Here is a 17,185-nt window from a genome sequence, read left to right on the forward strand (position 1 = left end):
GAAAGAGAGTCGCACCTTCCTGAGGCTTGAGGCCCCTGCTGTCAGCCCCCTTCCCATGGGCGAGCTGGGGAAACAACTCAGGGCAGGAACCACCAAGTTTGGTTTGCAGGCAGTAAGTTGCACATCTCTAGGGGGCACCAGACCCTGGCCTCAGCCTATATAGACCGCCATACATGACAGCCCTTACTAGGGCTCTTTTCTTGACACAATCCAGGTTCTGGCCTGCCCATCCAAGCCCTGCATCTGAGATTGGCCGTCATGGAACTTACCATCTAGTGGGGAAGACAGTGGTAGAAGGACTATTAAGTAGATCAGTAAAGTATTAGTAAATTGTATGCTGAATGCTATGAAAGTAGGGTGGTCAGGGGAGGGCTTCTGAAGAAGTGATGTTTTAGCTGAGGAGGTGATGCTAAGCCAACCAGCACTGAGGACACCTGATTGATGTCTAATGTCTTAACTGAGGCTAGATTTGTTAGGGGGATTCACTAATGGATGCTTGATTATACATGAAGGGGCTGTAGTGGTGATACAGAGATGTCACAGCATAACCCAGTGGGAAATTGTACAGGGGTAAGGAAGCCTGTGTTCAAGTTTGCACTTGGCGTCTTACTAGCTGAGAACTCTGGGAAGATCACTCGGCCTTTCCAGACTTCAGTTTTATCCTCTTTAAAATGAGAAGTCTGGCACCAATAGTCTCCTGAGTCCTAAGCAAGAGATAACGTGGCCAAGAGTTTTGTACACCGTTCGAGCATGATGTGAGTAGGTGGTGGTCATCAATTACAATGAAAAGTAGTAAGGCGTGAGCCGCCATCAGAGTATGATTGAGTACCAGGCATTAAGAGTTGTGAGGCCAAAGAAGGGAAAATAAGTTTGAACTGGAATAGCTTCAGGCAGCTGTAAAGTAGGAAGGAATAAAGAAACAAGCCCTGTGTGGCTTGAGCGTCACGAACAAAGAGAAGAGTGGCACGTGATAAAGTTGGAAAGAGAGGTGCTGGTTCACGGAGGTATTGAACATGATCCCAGAGCTGGGATCTTGGAGGCAGAGGGGTGCCATTGGACGGCTTAAAGCCGGGGGAGAGGTTTGATCCAATATTCACGACAAAGGGTCATATAAAAAGGTTGCCTTACAGGGCTTCCCTGGTGGCACAGTGGTTGAGAGTCCGCCTGCCGATGCAGGGGACGCGGGTTCGTGCCCCGGTCCGGGAGGATCCCACGTGCCGCGGAGCGGCTGGGCCCGTGAGCCATGGCCGCTGAGCCTGCGTGTCCAGAGCCTGTGCTCCGCAATGGGAGAGGCCACGACAGTGTGAGGCTCGCGTACCGCCACCAAAAAAAAAAAGGTTGCCTTACAGAAGGATGACAGTGAGGGTTAGAAAGCTGCTATTGCAGTGCTTGTCAGAGATGATGATGGCTGGAACAAGGAGGTCCAGAGATGAGAGTGGTCTGTACTGGGAGGTGAATTCAATAGGGCATGCTGTCTGGAGGGAAAGGGAGGAATCCACGGTGACTCCAGGTTTCTGGCTGAAGTGGGTGATTGGAGGCTGGTGCCACTTACACAGAGAAGGCCTGGGTCGGGGCACGGGAAGTGACAGTGAGGCTTCGGCCCCAGGAACCCAGCAGGTTCAAGGTTAAAGCAAGTGCCCGCCCTCCGGGAGCTCTCAGTTCAGTGACTGATGTGTGGATGCACTGTGGCAGTTAGAACAGGGGGTTCCAGGTGGGAGGATGGTGGTGCCGCACCCGTCCACAGGTGGAGGGCCTGGCCTCATTGTCACAGCCGGGGCGTCTCTCAGTCAGAATCGGCTGAAGCCGTGCTTTCCTGATGGTTCTGTGTGCACATTGCTGATGGGGAGGCCACGGGTGATGCGTTATTCTCTGCAGGAAACCTAAACAAGACAACACTTCAGTGTTGTGTCCCCGCAGTTCCCGCAGTGTCTCCCTGGCTGATCAGTGCTCTGCACTGTGGACCTCAGGTGCCCGGACAGCTTCCTTTTCCACTCTCCGGAAATGGGGATGGGGAGAGAGGTTGGCCTTGCTCGGGGAGCTTCAAGTGCTGCAGTGATTTGGTGGGAAACTTTTACCAGAAGAGCAGGTGGCTTAGCAGTGATTAAATCCCGCCTCTCAGATGTCAAAGACAGGGATCCAGTGTGAACCGGGGAGAGTCTGTGGTGCACGTGTTGGTTATTGGTGTTTTACCTGGAAGCTAGAGAGTGGCTGGTACCTGACCGGGAATCCTGTGCTCTTGCCTGATGGCACAGGCCTTCAAGGGGCTTTTCCTGTTTAGGGTGGAGCTGCCTTCCTGAAGACAGCCTGGGTCTGAGTAACGGCTGGTATTTCACGGCATGAAATGCCATGGCCATGGGTTAATTTTTCTAAATACAGGCAGACCTTGTTTTATCGCCCTTTGCTGTATTGTGCTTCACAGATAATGCCTTTTTTCTTTTTTTACAAACTGAAGGTTCGTGGCAACCCTGTGTCAAGCAAATCTATCGGCACCATTTTTCCAACAGCATTTACTCATTTCAAGTCTCTGTGTCACATTTTGGTAATTCTTGCAGTATTTCAAACTTTTCCACAAATATTCTATTTGTTACCGTGATCTGCGATCACTGATCTTTGATGTTACCATTGTAATTGTTTTGGGGTGCTACGAACCACACCCATGTAAGAGGGTGAAGTTAATTGATAAATGTTTTGTGTGTTCTGCCTGTTCCTCCAACCGGCCTTTCCCCATCTCTCCCCCTCTCCTCGGGCCTTCCTATTTCCCGAGACACAATATTGAACTTAGGCCAATTAATAACCCTACAGTGGCTCTAAGTGTTCAAGTGAAAGGAGGAGACAGTTGCTGCAGCAAACTGCACTGTGGTCTTGTTTTAAGAAACGGTCACAGCCGTCCCAGGCTTCAGCACCACCACTCTGATCAGTCAGTAGCAGGACGCCCCCCAAGCAAAAAGATTACAGCTGGCCGAAGGCTCAAATGGTGGTTAGCACTTTTTTTTTGTAATAAAGTATTTTTAAATTAAGGTATGTACATTGTTTTTTTTTAGACATAATGCTGTTGTGCACTTAATAGACTATAGTGTAAACATAACTTACATGTACTGGGAAACCAAAAAATTCATGTGATGCTTTATTGGGATATTCTCTTTATTGGGATATTTGCCTTATTGTGGTGGTCTGGAAACGAACCTGCAATATCTCCAAGGAATGCCTGTAAAGGGAACCTCACTGGGCTCAGGAGAAAAGGACTGGCTGAAAAGCACATGGACCCAAGTTGTCAGCTAAGTCATGTCTGTAACTCGGCCGAATGGATGGAGCCATACCTTGGCTGTGTTTCTGAAGGACACTGGGTAGAATTCCACACTCATAAATATCTCCCCTACGACCAGCCCTAAGTAATGGAAGTTTGAAACTGAGAGCTTTTCCCCACCCACATTTCTGTTACAGTTTTGATCACAGAATCATTGAATGTCAGAGACAGATTAAATCACTGGGGGAGTCCATGTCACAACCTTGTACTTTACAAGATGAAGACAAAGGCCCAGAGAAAAGAGGTGACCCAAGGTCACACAGCAAGTAAAATGACCACACGGGGCCTGACATCAATATGGGATGAGAGGTGACAATGCCTCACAAGTGGCACAAAGCAAATGACGTGAGACTTTAGAAGGCAGAGAACTAATTGCCTGCTGGGCTGCCTGAGACAGGTTGGACTTCAGTAGAAGGATGTATGTTGAAGGTGATTTCAGGTAGGGGGAAAACCATAAATGGCAGTGCTGGGAAAGTGTGCAGTTTCAGAGACTGACGCGTAGCTCATTTTGTCTGGACTATAATACCCTCATCTTATACAAAGCGTAGAGATCGTTTCATATAATCTTGCAGCAAATCTGTAAGATGGGGGTATCCTCTGTAATGTGGTTAAGGCTTACAAACAGCCTGCTGATGGCTGAACCAGGACTCAGACAAGATCCTTAGACCAAAAGCCTGGTGTTCTGTTCTTAGCACCATAATATGCCGACGCTTGTCAAGGGTTTTAGCGTTGGGATGTGCATTGTGGAGGAGTTCAACTAAGGAGTTTGGACTTGATTCGGTAAGCGATGAATAGTTAACTTTTTTTGAGCGGGGAGAGCATGATTAGAGCTGTGCTTTAGACATTTAATCTGGCAGGAATGTTAGGATGAATTAGAGACCTAGGTCCCTAAGTCAAGGTGACCACCTAGAAGAGCATGAGCATGGTTGGGGATCAAAGTCACAAGAGACTGGGCTGAGATAATCTGAGGGTCAGGAAGTCAACTCCCTTGCTCAAAGTCAGAAGCTAACCAGTGCACGTGAGGTTCAAAATCAAGTTTGTTTTTACTGCCCGTATTCTGGTCTTGTGTTCTCTAGTTGAGTTGGAAGCAAAGCTAACATGGGTAGAACAGACTGAGGATGCTGTTGCACATCATGCCATTGCAAATAGTGTACAGATATGTAATGTGCACCCAGCCACATGGTAAACTAAGAATGGGAGTAGGTAGGGTGTGCAGAAGTGCAGTAGAACTAAATAAAAATCATCAATTTTTTAAAATATTTTAAGTTGGTCTCAGTAAGGGAAGTTGTTAAACAGTCCTTGTTGGTCTAAGAAGAGTTGAATTTCCCTAACTTTAGTCTTATCGGCATCAGTTTGACTACCCACCAAATTAGCTGGGAGTTAGCACTAATGGTCGTTGCCCAGACTCCCTCCTGCCCAAGAGCCTCAAGTGTAAAGATTTGAAACACTTGGGGATGTTTATAAGCTCTGATAATAGTTTGGCCACATATATGCGTTTTCATCAAAACACCAAAGTTAGCTTGCATGTCCTGCCCGTTTTTTGTTTCCCTGCCTTTGATTCCCTCGCTTTGTGAGGTCCTGACCCTCCGCTGTCACGTGAAGTAACCCTGCCTTCTTGCCTTTCTGGCCACTTACACTTGGAATAGCCTGCTTGGTCCTCAAAGTTTTCTGCCTCTCGTGTGAGTCATTCTCTTTCCTGAGCAGTGTGTGACTTTTCAGTCATGTCCCAGTGATGCGCAGGGCAATGCCCATCTTGACACAGCAAGTGAAAAGTGACAGGTGTCACTGGTCTGTGCCACCTTTTTTTTTTTTTTTTTTTTTTTTTTGGCGGTACGCGGGCCTCTCACTGTTGTGGCCTCTCCCGTTGCGGAGCACAGGCTCCGGACACGCAGGCTCAGCGGCCATGGCTCACGGGCCCAGCCGCTCTGCGGCACATGAGATCTTTCCGGACCAGGGCACGAACCCGTGTCCCCTGCATCAGCAGGCGGACTCTCAACCACTGCGCCACCAGGGAAGCCCGCCACCTTTTTTGTGCCAGATGTAGTATGTTATCTGGGTCTCTTCGCAGTTCGGTTCCCTCTGTGTGCTGTGTTGCTGCAGGGAGCCTGGCAGCACTCACGACCCCCAGCCCCCCCACCAATCTGATTAATTCTCTCCTGGCATCCACATATTGCTCCCAGGGATCCTTCTTAAGTTATTTGGACAGTATATACCTCCCCATTCGATGTGGTTCTCTATGGAGGACTAAGTCTTAGACACAACCTGTGCTCATCCTTTTTAGGTTAAACATACAGACTTTGAGCAAAACTCCAAACTTTTGGGTATGGCTCCTGCAATTTAGTTCTCCTTGTTGCAGATTCAGGTAGTTTTAAAGGTGGCATCAAACTTGGTTCTCTTTCTTAGGTCTAAAGCCCAGCTTGTTAGATGCCTAGTCCCTTGGGGTGGTTGTGCTTCTGAGCAGTTCTCTAAGGAGTAGATTATGATGGTATTGAGAAGAGGAGGGGTGACACCTGTCCTGGTCCCCAGGGTCCAGTGGATGTCTTATAAAATTTAAACAACAAATGAGAATGGGAACTGTAAGCATCCACAGGCTTCTTTAGAGGCCCCCTTTCAGTATGAAGTTTTCATAGAACCAAGGAGAGGAGAAACACGCTCTCATGACAGTGGTATCCTAGAACTACAAGGGCTCTCCGAAAGCCACTTCTTGTTCCATCCTCCAAATACCAGGTGAGATTCTATGTAGCTTTTCAGGTAATTGGTTGTATAGCCAGTTTGAAAGATGAGGTTTTTTTCAGCTTCATCTTCTCAATGGCATCTACCCGCCACCTGTATTCACTCAAGTCCCTCCCCACTTAGTGATGGTGTGTGAGCCGAGACTGCTCAGCTCTTCGCTGACCTTGAAGAGCAGCTGAAGGTTAAGGTTTCTTCAGCCCGGCTACCACACCTGACTCTCCCCCGGGGCCCCCCTTTCAAGCCGGTTTTTGTCTGTCTTTCTAGTTCACCTCTAGTTAACATCAGTGTCATCACACCACTTTTTCAGCTTCTCAGCTGTTGGCCCAGAAGCAGGGCCAACATTCATTCACCTGTGCTGATCAGGTACAATCTACCTGTGCTGATAATTACCAAGGTGGGGCAGGCCTTTCTTTCTGTAGCCAGCCCTGCCCAGGAAGCCACAGGAGCTGGTGTTAGGAGTACTTGGGCTGGTGCCAGGAGACCTGTGTTCTGAGCCTGACTTCACACTCCTCGGTTTCTTCACCTGGAAGGGAAGAGGGCTGGTTGATCCCTCAGTTGGCTTTTCCTCCAACATAATATTTTATCTCGGGTGTATTCTCTATGCCAGGCACTGTTAAAGGTACTGCAGATTGAAAGCGAAGTGCCTGCCCTCCTCCTGGCAGTGGATTTGTGGGCCGGAGGCAGATGGCTGAGTATAGCTCTTACAAGCAATTCGTTTCCCAGACTCGTGGCCCAGATGTTTGTTCTTACTCCCTGCTTGAACATCCATGTTCCTCGGAGACCAGATAGGCTGCGTTTTCCATTACTTGTCTGTCTCATATCTGTCTCAAAGGGATACGTACAGATACATTTTATCTGATGTAGAGTATGTGCTCTCTGCCTCCCATTTAGTCTGACTGAACTCCCTCTTATTGCAATCCATAGCTGTTTTATCTAATTTCTGGGAAACTTGAGGCAAGATCAGCCTGGTGGTTAGTAGCATGCCCTTTGTGGTAGATCTGCATGAACAAAAATGTTCAGAACTGTGTCTGCTGGCATGCTAGGCTCAAATACAAGAGGAGAAGAAAAGAACCTTGTTCTTGAAGAAAGTGGCACAAGATGGGCATGTAACAGGCGAGATTATGTAACTGAAAGTGTATATTTATGTAAGTTCTCAGGGGATGTCTTTGGAAGGGAGTGGTCTATGGGGTACTGCCTCCAGAGAGAACTTGGGAGAGTGACCCGACGGCTACACCCCCATTCCCTCAGGTCATAAAATAGGATTTGTAAGCCCTTCTCAGAGCTTCTTTCTCCCACTTTCAGATCTTGTGCAAGCAAGCGTATGAAGGAAGGTGGGCTATTTTTACGCTGCGCCTCACACTTACTCCTAAACGAGGGAAGGATGCTCCTGATTGGGTTCGGGCCCTTGTCAACAGTGTCACTGGAAGGCGACAGTGTCATTGGAAGGTGACCATGCCCTTCCACGGCCAGCGACTGACCAAGGCTTTTTCCTTTGCAGAGATGAGAAGAACCAGTCCATCATAGTCAGCGGAGAGTCTGGAGCCGGCAAGACCGTGTCAGCCAAGTACGCCATGCGCTATTTCACCACGGTTAGTGGCTCGGCCAGTGACACCAACATCGAAGAGAAGGTCCTGGCGTCCAGTCCCATCATGGAGGTAAAGCCATCCAAATGTCCTTGGCCTTCTTGTCTGGAGTCCCTTCTGCTGGCACTAAGACTGCTGAGTGTCCAGCCTCGCGTGGCCGATCACAGAGTTCTTGGAAGCCACTCACATGGTCAGCATTCATGCCTCTCCCCAAGAACCCATTGTCCACTGCTGAGGGAAGAATTTCAAAGGTGCCCCTAAAACCACAGATTTGGGGCTATTCTGACCTGGTAGCCCAGGTCCCCAGTATTGGACACAGCGGCCTCTTCATGTTCTCCTTGTTCCCTGACTCTGCTGAATACTGTTGTGACAGTCCTCCCCCATCTCCCGCCGTCTCTGCCGTGTTCCTGCCCCCTGCTGCCATCCTGTGTCAGCAAAGCAGTGTCCCACCAAAACCATTTGATGTTATGAAGGTCCGCTGAGTCAGGAGGGCAGTCTTCACGGCGGCGAGGAGGCCTACCTAGATAAAAGATTCCCCTTTTTCCCAAAAGATATTTGGACATTTTATCTTTTGGGGGGAGATAGAGTCAAAAGCTATGTGATGACACAGAATCTGTTGAAGGTCTTCAGAAAATGTTACCTTTGTTGGCATGGACAGGTCTTGCCTGTCTCTTCACCACCCCGACCTCCTGGCTGGGTGGCCCCAGAGCGGCCGATGCAAGTGCAGGGCCAGAGATATTTCCAAAACCATGGGTCTAGCTATAGTAAACCATGTTATAGGGTCAGAACTCCATCTCTCTTTTTCTTCCGTTCCTTATAAACGCTTCATTCTCATGGAGTTGAGCTAAATGGCTGCACAGTCCCTGAGCCAGCTTTGATTTCCTGCCTTTGAAGCTGAGGCTTTTCATTATTGTCTGGGCTGCAGTCTGGTAGGAGTAGGCCCTTCTGCCAGCCCCAAACAGCCCCCTTGTTTTAGTAAGAAGAAATTCAGTTGAGGCCAAAAGCTGCCAAAACAGCATCAGGTTTCTCTGCACAGCCTTGAGCCCCGCCGATTAAGACACAAAGCACCGGTGTGGTTGGTCCTTCAGATTATTTTGGAGCTGGGGGAACAAGAACCTGCCTGGACCTTCCCAGGTCCCCTCTCTCTCCCTCATCCTTTACCAAGTGCAGGAGTAAATTGAGTGTCAGTTCATAGGAGCTCATTGATTATCCAGACAAACTCTCCTGCCTACAGAGTTACATTATCCAGAGGACTTTTACTCTCTGCTGAGTAATCAGACACACTGTGTTCACTAAGAATTAGACAAAAGCAAGTTTTGGTATCTGTTCTTATATGAATTGGGAAATGGTCAATACAGTTGAAGGCATTTTTACCAAACAGATAAAAACAAACATAAAAACACTTTTATTAGATTACAGTTGTTTTTAAACTTGACTGTGCATCAGAATCGCCTGCTGGCCTTGTTAAAGCAGATAGCTGGGCACCACCCCCAGAGTTTCTGATTCAGAAGAGCCTGAGAATCTGCATTTCTCACAAGTTCCTAGGTGATCCTGGTGCTGCAGATCTGGGTCCCACACCTGTTTGAGAACCATTTATTGAATAAATATTTAAAAAATAGGAAGGAGTCACTGGAAAATATGGAGGAAAAGGGAATAATCCCCCATGATCCTACAGCCTGCTAATAATTGTTCCATATTTTGATATATTTCCTTCCAGCTTTTTCACTGAATATTATAGTATATGCCTTGTCCCCATATCATTAAGCTTTTTACAAACTTATTGGCTACAAACATACATTAATAGATGGTTTTACCATAATTTAACTTGCTTTTGTCAGACATTTAGTTGGTAGCCTCTTTGCTCATAGCATTTATTCTAAGCCCCAAGGTGGCGGCCTGGCCATGGCCTGGATTCAGGAGATGATTATGACTTGAGTCCACACCCACCTTGGGCCGTCTACTGCACTTAAATGGAGGCAGCTAAGACAGCACTCTGCGATTAGCATCATGTTTCATCTTAGGTGGGGGTGAGACCAGGATTTCAGCTTTTCCTTTGCCTCTGAGTTTCAAATTTCAGTTCATCTTTTAGGTAGCAAAATTGCAAAGACACAGAGCGCCTCTTCTTTTGGAGGTAAAGTACATACTTATTCTGGACAAAACACGGAAGGGAAGAAACCTGTTTGATCTCTGGTGATTGAACACAGTTCTTGTTAGACAAGATAGGAATTTAGTGAAGACAGATCACCACATTAAGCAGGTGCAAGACACAGGGGGAATGATTTTTTTTTCATTTTATTGTTTTGTTGTAATAAAACATACGTAATATAAAATTTATCACCTTAACCACTTTAAGTGTGCAGTTGAGTGGTATTAAGTACGTTCACAATGTTGTGCAACCATCACCACCATCCATTTCCAGAATTTTTTTTAAATCATCCAAACAGAAACTCTGTACCCATTCAGCAGTAACGTCCTATTCTCCCCTCTACTCAGCCTCTGGTAAACTCTATTCTGATTTCTGTCCCTGTGAATTTGCCTCTTTGGTGTCTCTCATACAAGTGGAATCATATGACATCAGTCTTCTTGGGTCAGGCTGATTTCACTTAGCATAATGTTTCTAAGGTTCATCCATGTTGTAGCATGCATCAGTACTTTGTGTTTTTTTTTAATGGCTGCATAACATTTTGTTGCCTGTATATACCACATTTTGTTTATCCATTCCTGCACTGATAGTTGGGTTGTGTCCACCTTTTGGCCAGTGTGAATAATGCTGCTGTGAACATTGGCGGGCACCTTTTTGGGTCACTGCTTTGGGAATGTTTTTTAAATGACCGTGATCTGAAATGATCTAATGTTTTCAGTATCTGTTATAGCTTGAGTAGGCTGGTGGACTGCTGGGGAGGCATGGAAGAAATGTGAGAGCAACATGCACACCCCTAGAGAAGGAGGAGTGTGTACATGAACCAGCCTATTCTTGTATGATGTCATGTAAACACATGTTACAGTGGTTTGAGCTTAAAACATTACATTTCTAAAGTTGTGCAAATTGGTACTTTGGAAATTATGTGGGTAAGTCCAGAGGGCTCATTCTGTCAAATACAGAGTTTTGTTATCATAGAGACTATCCCTTGAGCTGTTATTGAGTGTTACATTTGAGAGAAATATTGGACGTGAACATGGGAAGGAAGAATTATTGCCAGGAAGAATTCTCGGTGGAGCTAGAGTGTTGCCAGGCAGAGAAAGAGCAGCTTCTGCTCTGCCAAAACCCAACTTTTCACAAGTTCAGAGTCTTACTTGGGCCCTTGTGTCAGGAAGCCCAGTCAGCTTTGTGGCTCCTCGGAGGGTTGCAACCAGTGCAAGTCATGTTTTAATCAGGGCACAGCTGATTACTGGTGACTCCAGTCCTGTCCCGGGGAAGGTTGGCACCTCCCAGCGAAGCAATCAGTTATGGTCATGTCATCACCTCATCATTTCTCCAGGCCAGCAGCTGCAGATGCTTCCTAGGGAGTCGGAGAGTTGAGGGCCGTCTGAGGAGGCAGAATTCCCAGTGGGCTGCGCTAAGTGGCAGTTGTTTGAATTAAAGGTGACTTGAGGGTGGATTGGGGCTGGCTGGGGTGGATTGGGATGATTTATTGTCAGCGCCAGAGCTCCCTGGCCCCATTCTGTTTAAGAGCTTGTCAGCATCCTGGGAGTGATTTGTTCACAAGTCTGCACTGATTAAAAAGGTATTGCTAGTCAAGAGACTGATAGAGCAGGGACAGAACCCAGGCCCAGCCCAGAGAGGTCACATGGCTTCTTGGGGTGCCTGGAGTCTGCAGGCATACAACTCTAGGAGCCCCAGAGACTCCCCTCGACCTGGGAGAAAGAAAGGGGGCTAGGGGTACAGTGAGCAAAATTGACAGAAACTAAGACCAGTTACTATGTAATTTTCAGGGTTTGACTTTTTTTAAGCTGAAGAAGCAAGAAGGCCTACAACTATTAACCTATTCATGCAAGAATCTGCCCCCAGCATACCTTACCTTCTCCCCTTGTTTTCTCTCATGTTTCAACACACTCTAGCCATTCCTCACTTGTTGGGGCTCTCACATACCCCTGTCCCTTTGCCTACACTATACTTATAAATAAAATTCCTTTTCCTTCCCCACTGGTAAAATTCTTCTCACCCTTTAAGATCCACTTCATCTTACACTTCTTAAAGCGTTTCCTGTTCTGCCAGCATTGGCTAATTTCTCCCTTCTCTGTTTCTACACTGGTTGATATGCATCTCGGTACTGTATAATCCCAATCATATTGAAATGATTTGTTCTAGTCCATTTTTACTTTACTACATATTTGTATATGTATAACCCAGAAAAAAGGTAGTTCTTTTATATCACATACAAATGGTATCATATTCTGTTAACCACTTTGCAACTTGCTTTTCACTGATTGTTTTTTTATTTATCCATGCATCATGCTCTAGTTTAGTTTAACAGCTTTTTAGCATCCCATTTATGAATATTCCACATTTTATTTATCTCTTCCTCCTATTGGTAGACATTTAGATTGCATTTTTTATTGTTAAATGCAGCCTGCATTAAACATTCTTTTGCACACCTACTTGTACACTTGTGTGAGTTTCTCTAGGTAACATCTAGAAGTATAGTTGCTGGATTGTTAGGTCCATATATGTTCAATTTTACTAGATATGCCAAATTCTTCTTAAGAATGGCTGTTGCAGTTTACATTTGGACCAGCAGTGTATGAGAGTTCCTTTTTCCTCACATCCTCATCATTATTTCATAGTATCAAAGTTCTTTAGTTATTGCCACTCTGGACTGTCATTTTTGTCTACATTTCTCTGATTTCCACTGAGGTTGGGTATCTAACGTTTATTGGTCATATGAGTTTCTTCCATGCATTCCCTGCATGCATCATTTGTTCATTTTCCAAATTTTAACTATTTGTATCATAACTGTGTCTTTTGTTGGACTGTGGACTCAGAGTCAAAGCCTTTGGTTTTTATCATCTATAACAACTGGATTTGTTTTCCTCATGCATCAAAATGTTTTCTAAGTCAATAAGCAACAACAACAAAAAACCTAGCAAGGGTTTAAAAGATAAAGAACAACGTGCAGGTCCTTCACACACGTGTAGAAGCTGGAAGTTCTTCATGCCCAGAGTAGAGTTGATGGGTTTGGTAGTAATAGTGCAAACAACCCCTTCCCTTTGTGGGTACCATTATATACTTTCAAAGTACTTGTAGATCCATTCTATCACTTCTTAAAGCAGCCTAGTGAGGTAAGGAGCGTAGACCTTTTGGCAGTGATCTTTAGAGTGTTGACAAGCTTTCCCTAAGCTACCACAAGGAATGATCTCAGATATGGTAAAGGTTCTTGTTGCCATTTTAGAAATGACAAAATTTGAATTTTTTGAAATTTTGGAATCGAGATTTTTTTTTGTTTGAAACTAGATAGTCCTTTAGAATTTTACACAGACTGGCCTTTGCTGATTGCACCCTCCTGATGTTAACATGTTCCTTTGGCCTCTGTATATCCTTTGAAAGGGTAGTAAAATTTAGAGGCTTGATTAGATTTAGGTTTGTTTGTTTACTTGTTTGTTCTTAAAATCCAAGAACCCGTTATTGGTGGTGGTATGTATTCCTGTCAAGACGCACAGAATATTTAGGTGTCTTTTGGTGATGTCAGCAGCCATTGCTTATGCCTAGATCTATTAATTCATCAGGAGTTACAAAATGGTGGCGTTCTCATTCTATTTTTTCCTCTTGCATTTATCAGCTGGAATAAGTTTAGGAAGAGAAACTTCTCCTTGCCAGCTAGTTACGCTGATAGAGTTTACACAGGGAAGTTAGGATCGATGTCTGATTCCTTATCTACTGGTTGTCAGAGTAATGAGTTGGTTCCCTGCCATCCTCTGAAAGGCTTTTCTCCCCTTTCTTATGAAAAGGTAAAAGTGAGGATTCATGTCTTTGTCTTTATCCTTTGATTTGACCTGGCTGTTTGAGATGTAAGAAGTTACCCACATGGGTGGCAGCTCCTGTCTGGTGGTGAGTAGTTTGGAGAGCTGGAAAAGGACTGCGAAACCAAGTGGAATGAACACAGACTCCGGACTCAGTTATATCTGAATTTACATCTTGGTGTTGGCACTTCCCAGCCAAGTGACCCTGGGCACACTGCTTACCCTTTCTGAGCCTAAGTTTTCCCATAGGTATGAGGAAAGTTGATAATGCCTCTCCCCTGGGATTCTTGTCTGGATTCAGGGAAACTAAAGGGATCCCAGCCCAGGACCTAGCTTGTGATGGAGGCCTGGGAAACCATCATTTTTACCTGCATTTTAGGGAATACAGCCCTCCTTGCCACTTTTCAAACATAATAGGCTCCCTGAAGTCTGACAGTGGCTTGTCACATGGTGCCTTGAAGGATCAGGGCTCTCTTGGAAGTGGGTGCAGTGAAGCCTCTGCTGAGATGATGAGGTTGGTGGATGCTGAGGGGCATGAGTGATGACATAAACTCCTCGGATTAGTCATCTCTTTTTTTTTTTTTTTTTTTTTTTTTTTTTTTTTTTTTTTTTTTTTTTGCCCGTTTTTTTTTGCGAGCGGGGGCTACTCTTCATTGCGGGGCACAGACTTCTCATTGCGGTGGCTTCTCTCGTTGTGGAGCACAGGCTCAAGCCACGAGGGTTTCAGTAGCTGTGGCTCTCAGGCTCCAGAGCGCAAGCTCAGTAGTTGTGGCACGGTCTTAGTTGCTCTGAGGCATGTGGGATCTTCCCAGACCAGGGTTCGAACCTGTGTCCCCTGCATTGGCAGGCAGACTCTCAACCAGTGTGCCACCAGGGAAGCCCCGGATTAGTCATCTCTTGACGGTCGTTTCAGCTTGGCCAGACTCCAGCCTCGCCCTGACCTTAAGGCCATGTTCCATGCTCCATGGTTCCCTTCAGAGCAACGCAGTGTACTGGGGTTACACTTTCCCCACTTTCGTGCAGAGGTACGCACTGTATATGTGTTGTATAGGTTGCTGTATACACTTTAAACCCTAAACGAAAAAATATGTATTCATGACCGTAACAGGAGATTTTAGGGACCTAAAGAGGCAAGTGACCTTCGAGGACAAGGACTTAAAATTCTTATTTCACAAGAAAGAAAACCAAAACCCAAGTTCATCTATGCTTCCATTCGCTCAGATGTTTTGAATGCCTGCTGTGTGCTGGGCACTGGGGTGAGTGCGGGAGGTCCCATGGGGAAGCACACGTGTGCACCCCGCTCTCACGGAGACAGGGTGGTGTCTCCTGGAGATGGGGGTTAGGGAAACAAGGGGACGTGCAGCGTGAGGCCTGGGAGAGCACATGGCGAGGGAGCTCCCCTCGCTTATGAGGCCAGGGTAGGCCTTCCTGAAGAAGCCACATTTGAGCTGAGACCAGAAAGAAGAGGTGGAAGGAGCATGGGCAGAGAGTGTTCCCAGCAGAGGGAACCGTGTTTGTGAAACTTGGGGGGTGGGGGAGGGGCAGAGAGAACACAGGTCTTTTGAGAAAGAAAAGCAAGTTCAGGATCATAAGAGGCTGGAGACAGAGGGCAAGAGTGATGAGCGGCCAGGCTGGGCTGGGTCCCTCAGGGCCTCCGAAATCGTGATCTTCTTTTAGCCTCTTTGTGCCTCAAATTTCCTAGACAACTGAAAAGTTACAGTGGATATTTTTCAAGTGTTGTAACCACCTAAAGAGTAAACATGTGAAAGGGGTTTCAGTATTAGTATGTTCATTACCAACCCATCAGCAATGTGATGTTTTATAGAAAGTGAATAGTCACACAGTGAGACCAGTCATTTAGCCACTTGTCTTTTAAATTATCGTCTCATGTTTTGAACTGTGTCCCTGCTGCTGTGTAAGAAATAGTACCAAGAGGTTGATGGCTTGCTGATATGTCCTAGTGTTGATGTGTGTGTTGGGGGGAGGGGGGCGTTTGACATTTGGTCTCTTTCTAGGAAGTACCATTTAACAGTTGGGAATGATATTTGACATTTGATCAGTGGAGACCTGATCAAAGTGGATTAAGCCCCAGAAGATTCATTTTTCTCACAGAAAGTCTAGAGCTCTTGGGTGCTGGCATTGATTTAGTGGCTCAAGGATGTCAGAGCAGTGGTTTCTGTGATTCTCTAGACCTTTCCCTCGTGGTCCCAAGGTGACTGCTGCGGCTGTAGCCATCACATGCACATTCCAGGTAGGAAAAGGAAGAAGAGAGGAAGGTCAATGGGGTGCACCTTCCAGCTGTTTAGCCCCCTTTAGAGAGACCATCAGTCGACTCATCACTCTCATTGGCCATCGTTAGGAGTAAGGGAAGCAGGAAAATGAAGTTCTTTTGTTTTCTTTTAGCTCGACCCATTGTCATCCTAATAGTAGAGAGGTTCCAGAAGGAAGGAAGAGGGAGGGAATAGAGGTGCCGCCATGAGCATACAGTTCTGAAATTTAAGAAAACCCACCATGTTGTGCACACTTTTTGTTTGTTTGTTCTGCACAGGCCATTGGGAATGCTAAAACCACTCGCAATGACAACAGTAGCCGTTTTGGAAAGTACATTCAGATCGGCTTTGACAAGAGGTACCGCATCATCGGGGCCAACATGAGGACCTACCTTTTGGAGAAGTCCAGAGTGGTCTTTCAGGTGAGCCCTGTGACTCGACTTCTTGTATTTTTTCCCATGGATTTGTACTCGCTCCATGTTCTGCTCCCTGTGCCCAAAGAACATCTCATTGTTTGAACCTGGATTTGGATAGACTTGTTCTTTTGGTTTTCTTTTTTTTTCCATTAATAAGTATTCATTTATAGGCATCAGACCTGAAAAATTTTTACTCAGTATTGATATGTTTCAGTGAGCATTGTTTTTATTTTTTTATTTATTTATTTTTAAATAAATAAATACCATGCATATACCATGCAAGCACAATATCTATCTATTTATCTATATCTATCTATCTATCTATTTTTTATTTATCGGCTGCGCTGGGTCTTTGTCGCGGCACGTGGGCTTCTCTAGTTGTGGTATGCGGGCTCAGTAGTTGAGGTGTGTGGGCTTAGTTGCCCCGAGGCATGTGGGATCTTAGTTCCCTGACTAGGGAGTGAACCCACGTCCCCTGCATTACAAGGTGGATTCTTAACCACTGGATCACCAGGGAAGTCCCAGGGCATTGATTTTAGATTCAGTCAACAGACATATATTGTTTGTTATATGCTAGCCCTGTGCTAGTCACCAGAGATACAGTGAAGAATAAGACTGTTGTGTTCTTTGTGGACTTTGGAGTCTTGTGATCAGGGGAATGTCATATAGGGTCTGTGGATTTCAACTTCACTAGGAATCTTATTTGATACGTTATATTAAAAAAACAAAAAACCTACTTGACCACTTACTTCATTTCCTTTTCAAATAAATGGAGTTCTCGCTTCTCATGTGACTCAGCTCTTCTTTGCTCGCCTTTTGTTCCCTCCTTCCCAACTACTCTTTGGCCTCTTGGTGACCCTCTTCCTCCTCCACCCTGGCCTTCGGTGGTGGTCGTTGCAATTCACAACCCCCAGAGCGGTT

At 45.8% G+C, this 17,185-nt stretch overlaps 1 protein-coding gene across 1 annotated transcript in view; it reads left to right on the forward strand.

Annotated features, from left to right (window-relative positions):
- The window catches only part of MYO5B (myosin VB), a 231,381-nt gene that overhangs the window by 53,763 nt on the left and 160,433 nt on the right, over window positions 1-17,185 (forward strand). The window contains 2 exon segments of the mRNA XM_007465591.1: window positions 7,536-7,692; window positions 16,127-16,270. Of these exon segments, the coding sequence (XP_007465653.1) occupies window positions 7,536-7,692; window positions 16,127-16,270 (301 nt within the window).

This window comes from Lipotes vexillifer, unplaced genomic scaffold, assembly GCF_000442215.2.
Source record: "Lipotes vexillifer unplaced genomic scaffold, Lipotes_vexillifer_v1.1 scaffold36, whole genome shotgun sequence".
Classification (NCBI taxonomy): Eukaryota; Metazoa; Chordata; class Mammalia; order Artiodactyla; family Lipotidae; genus Lipotes; species Lipotes vexillifer.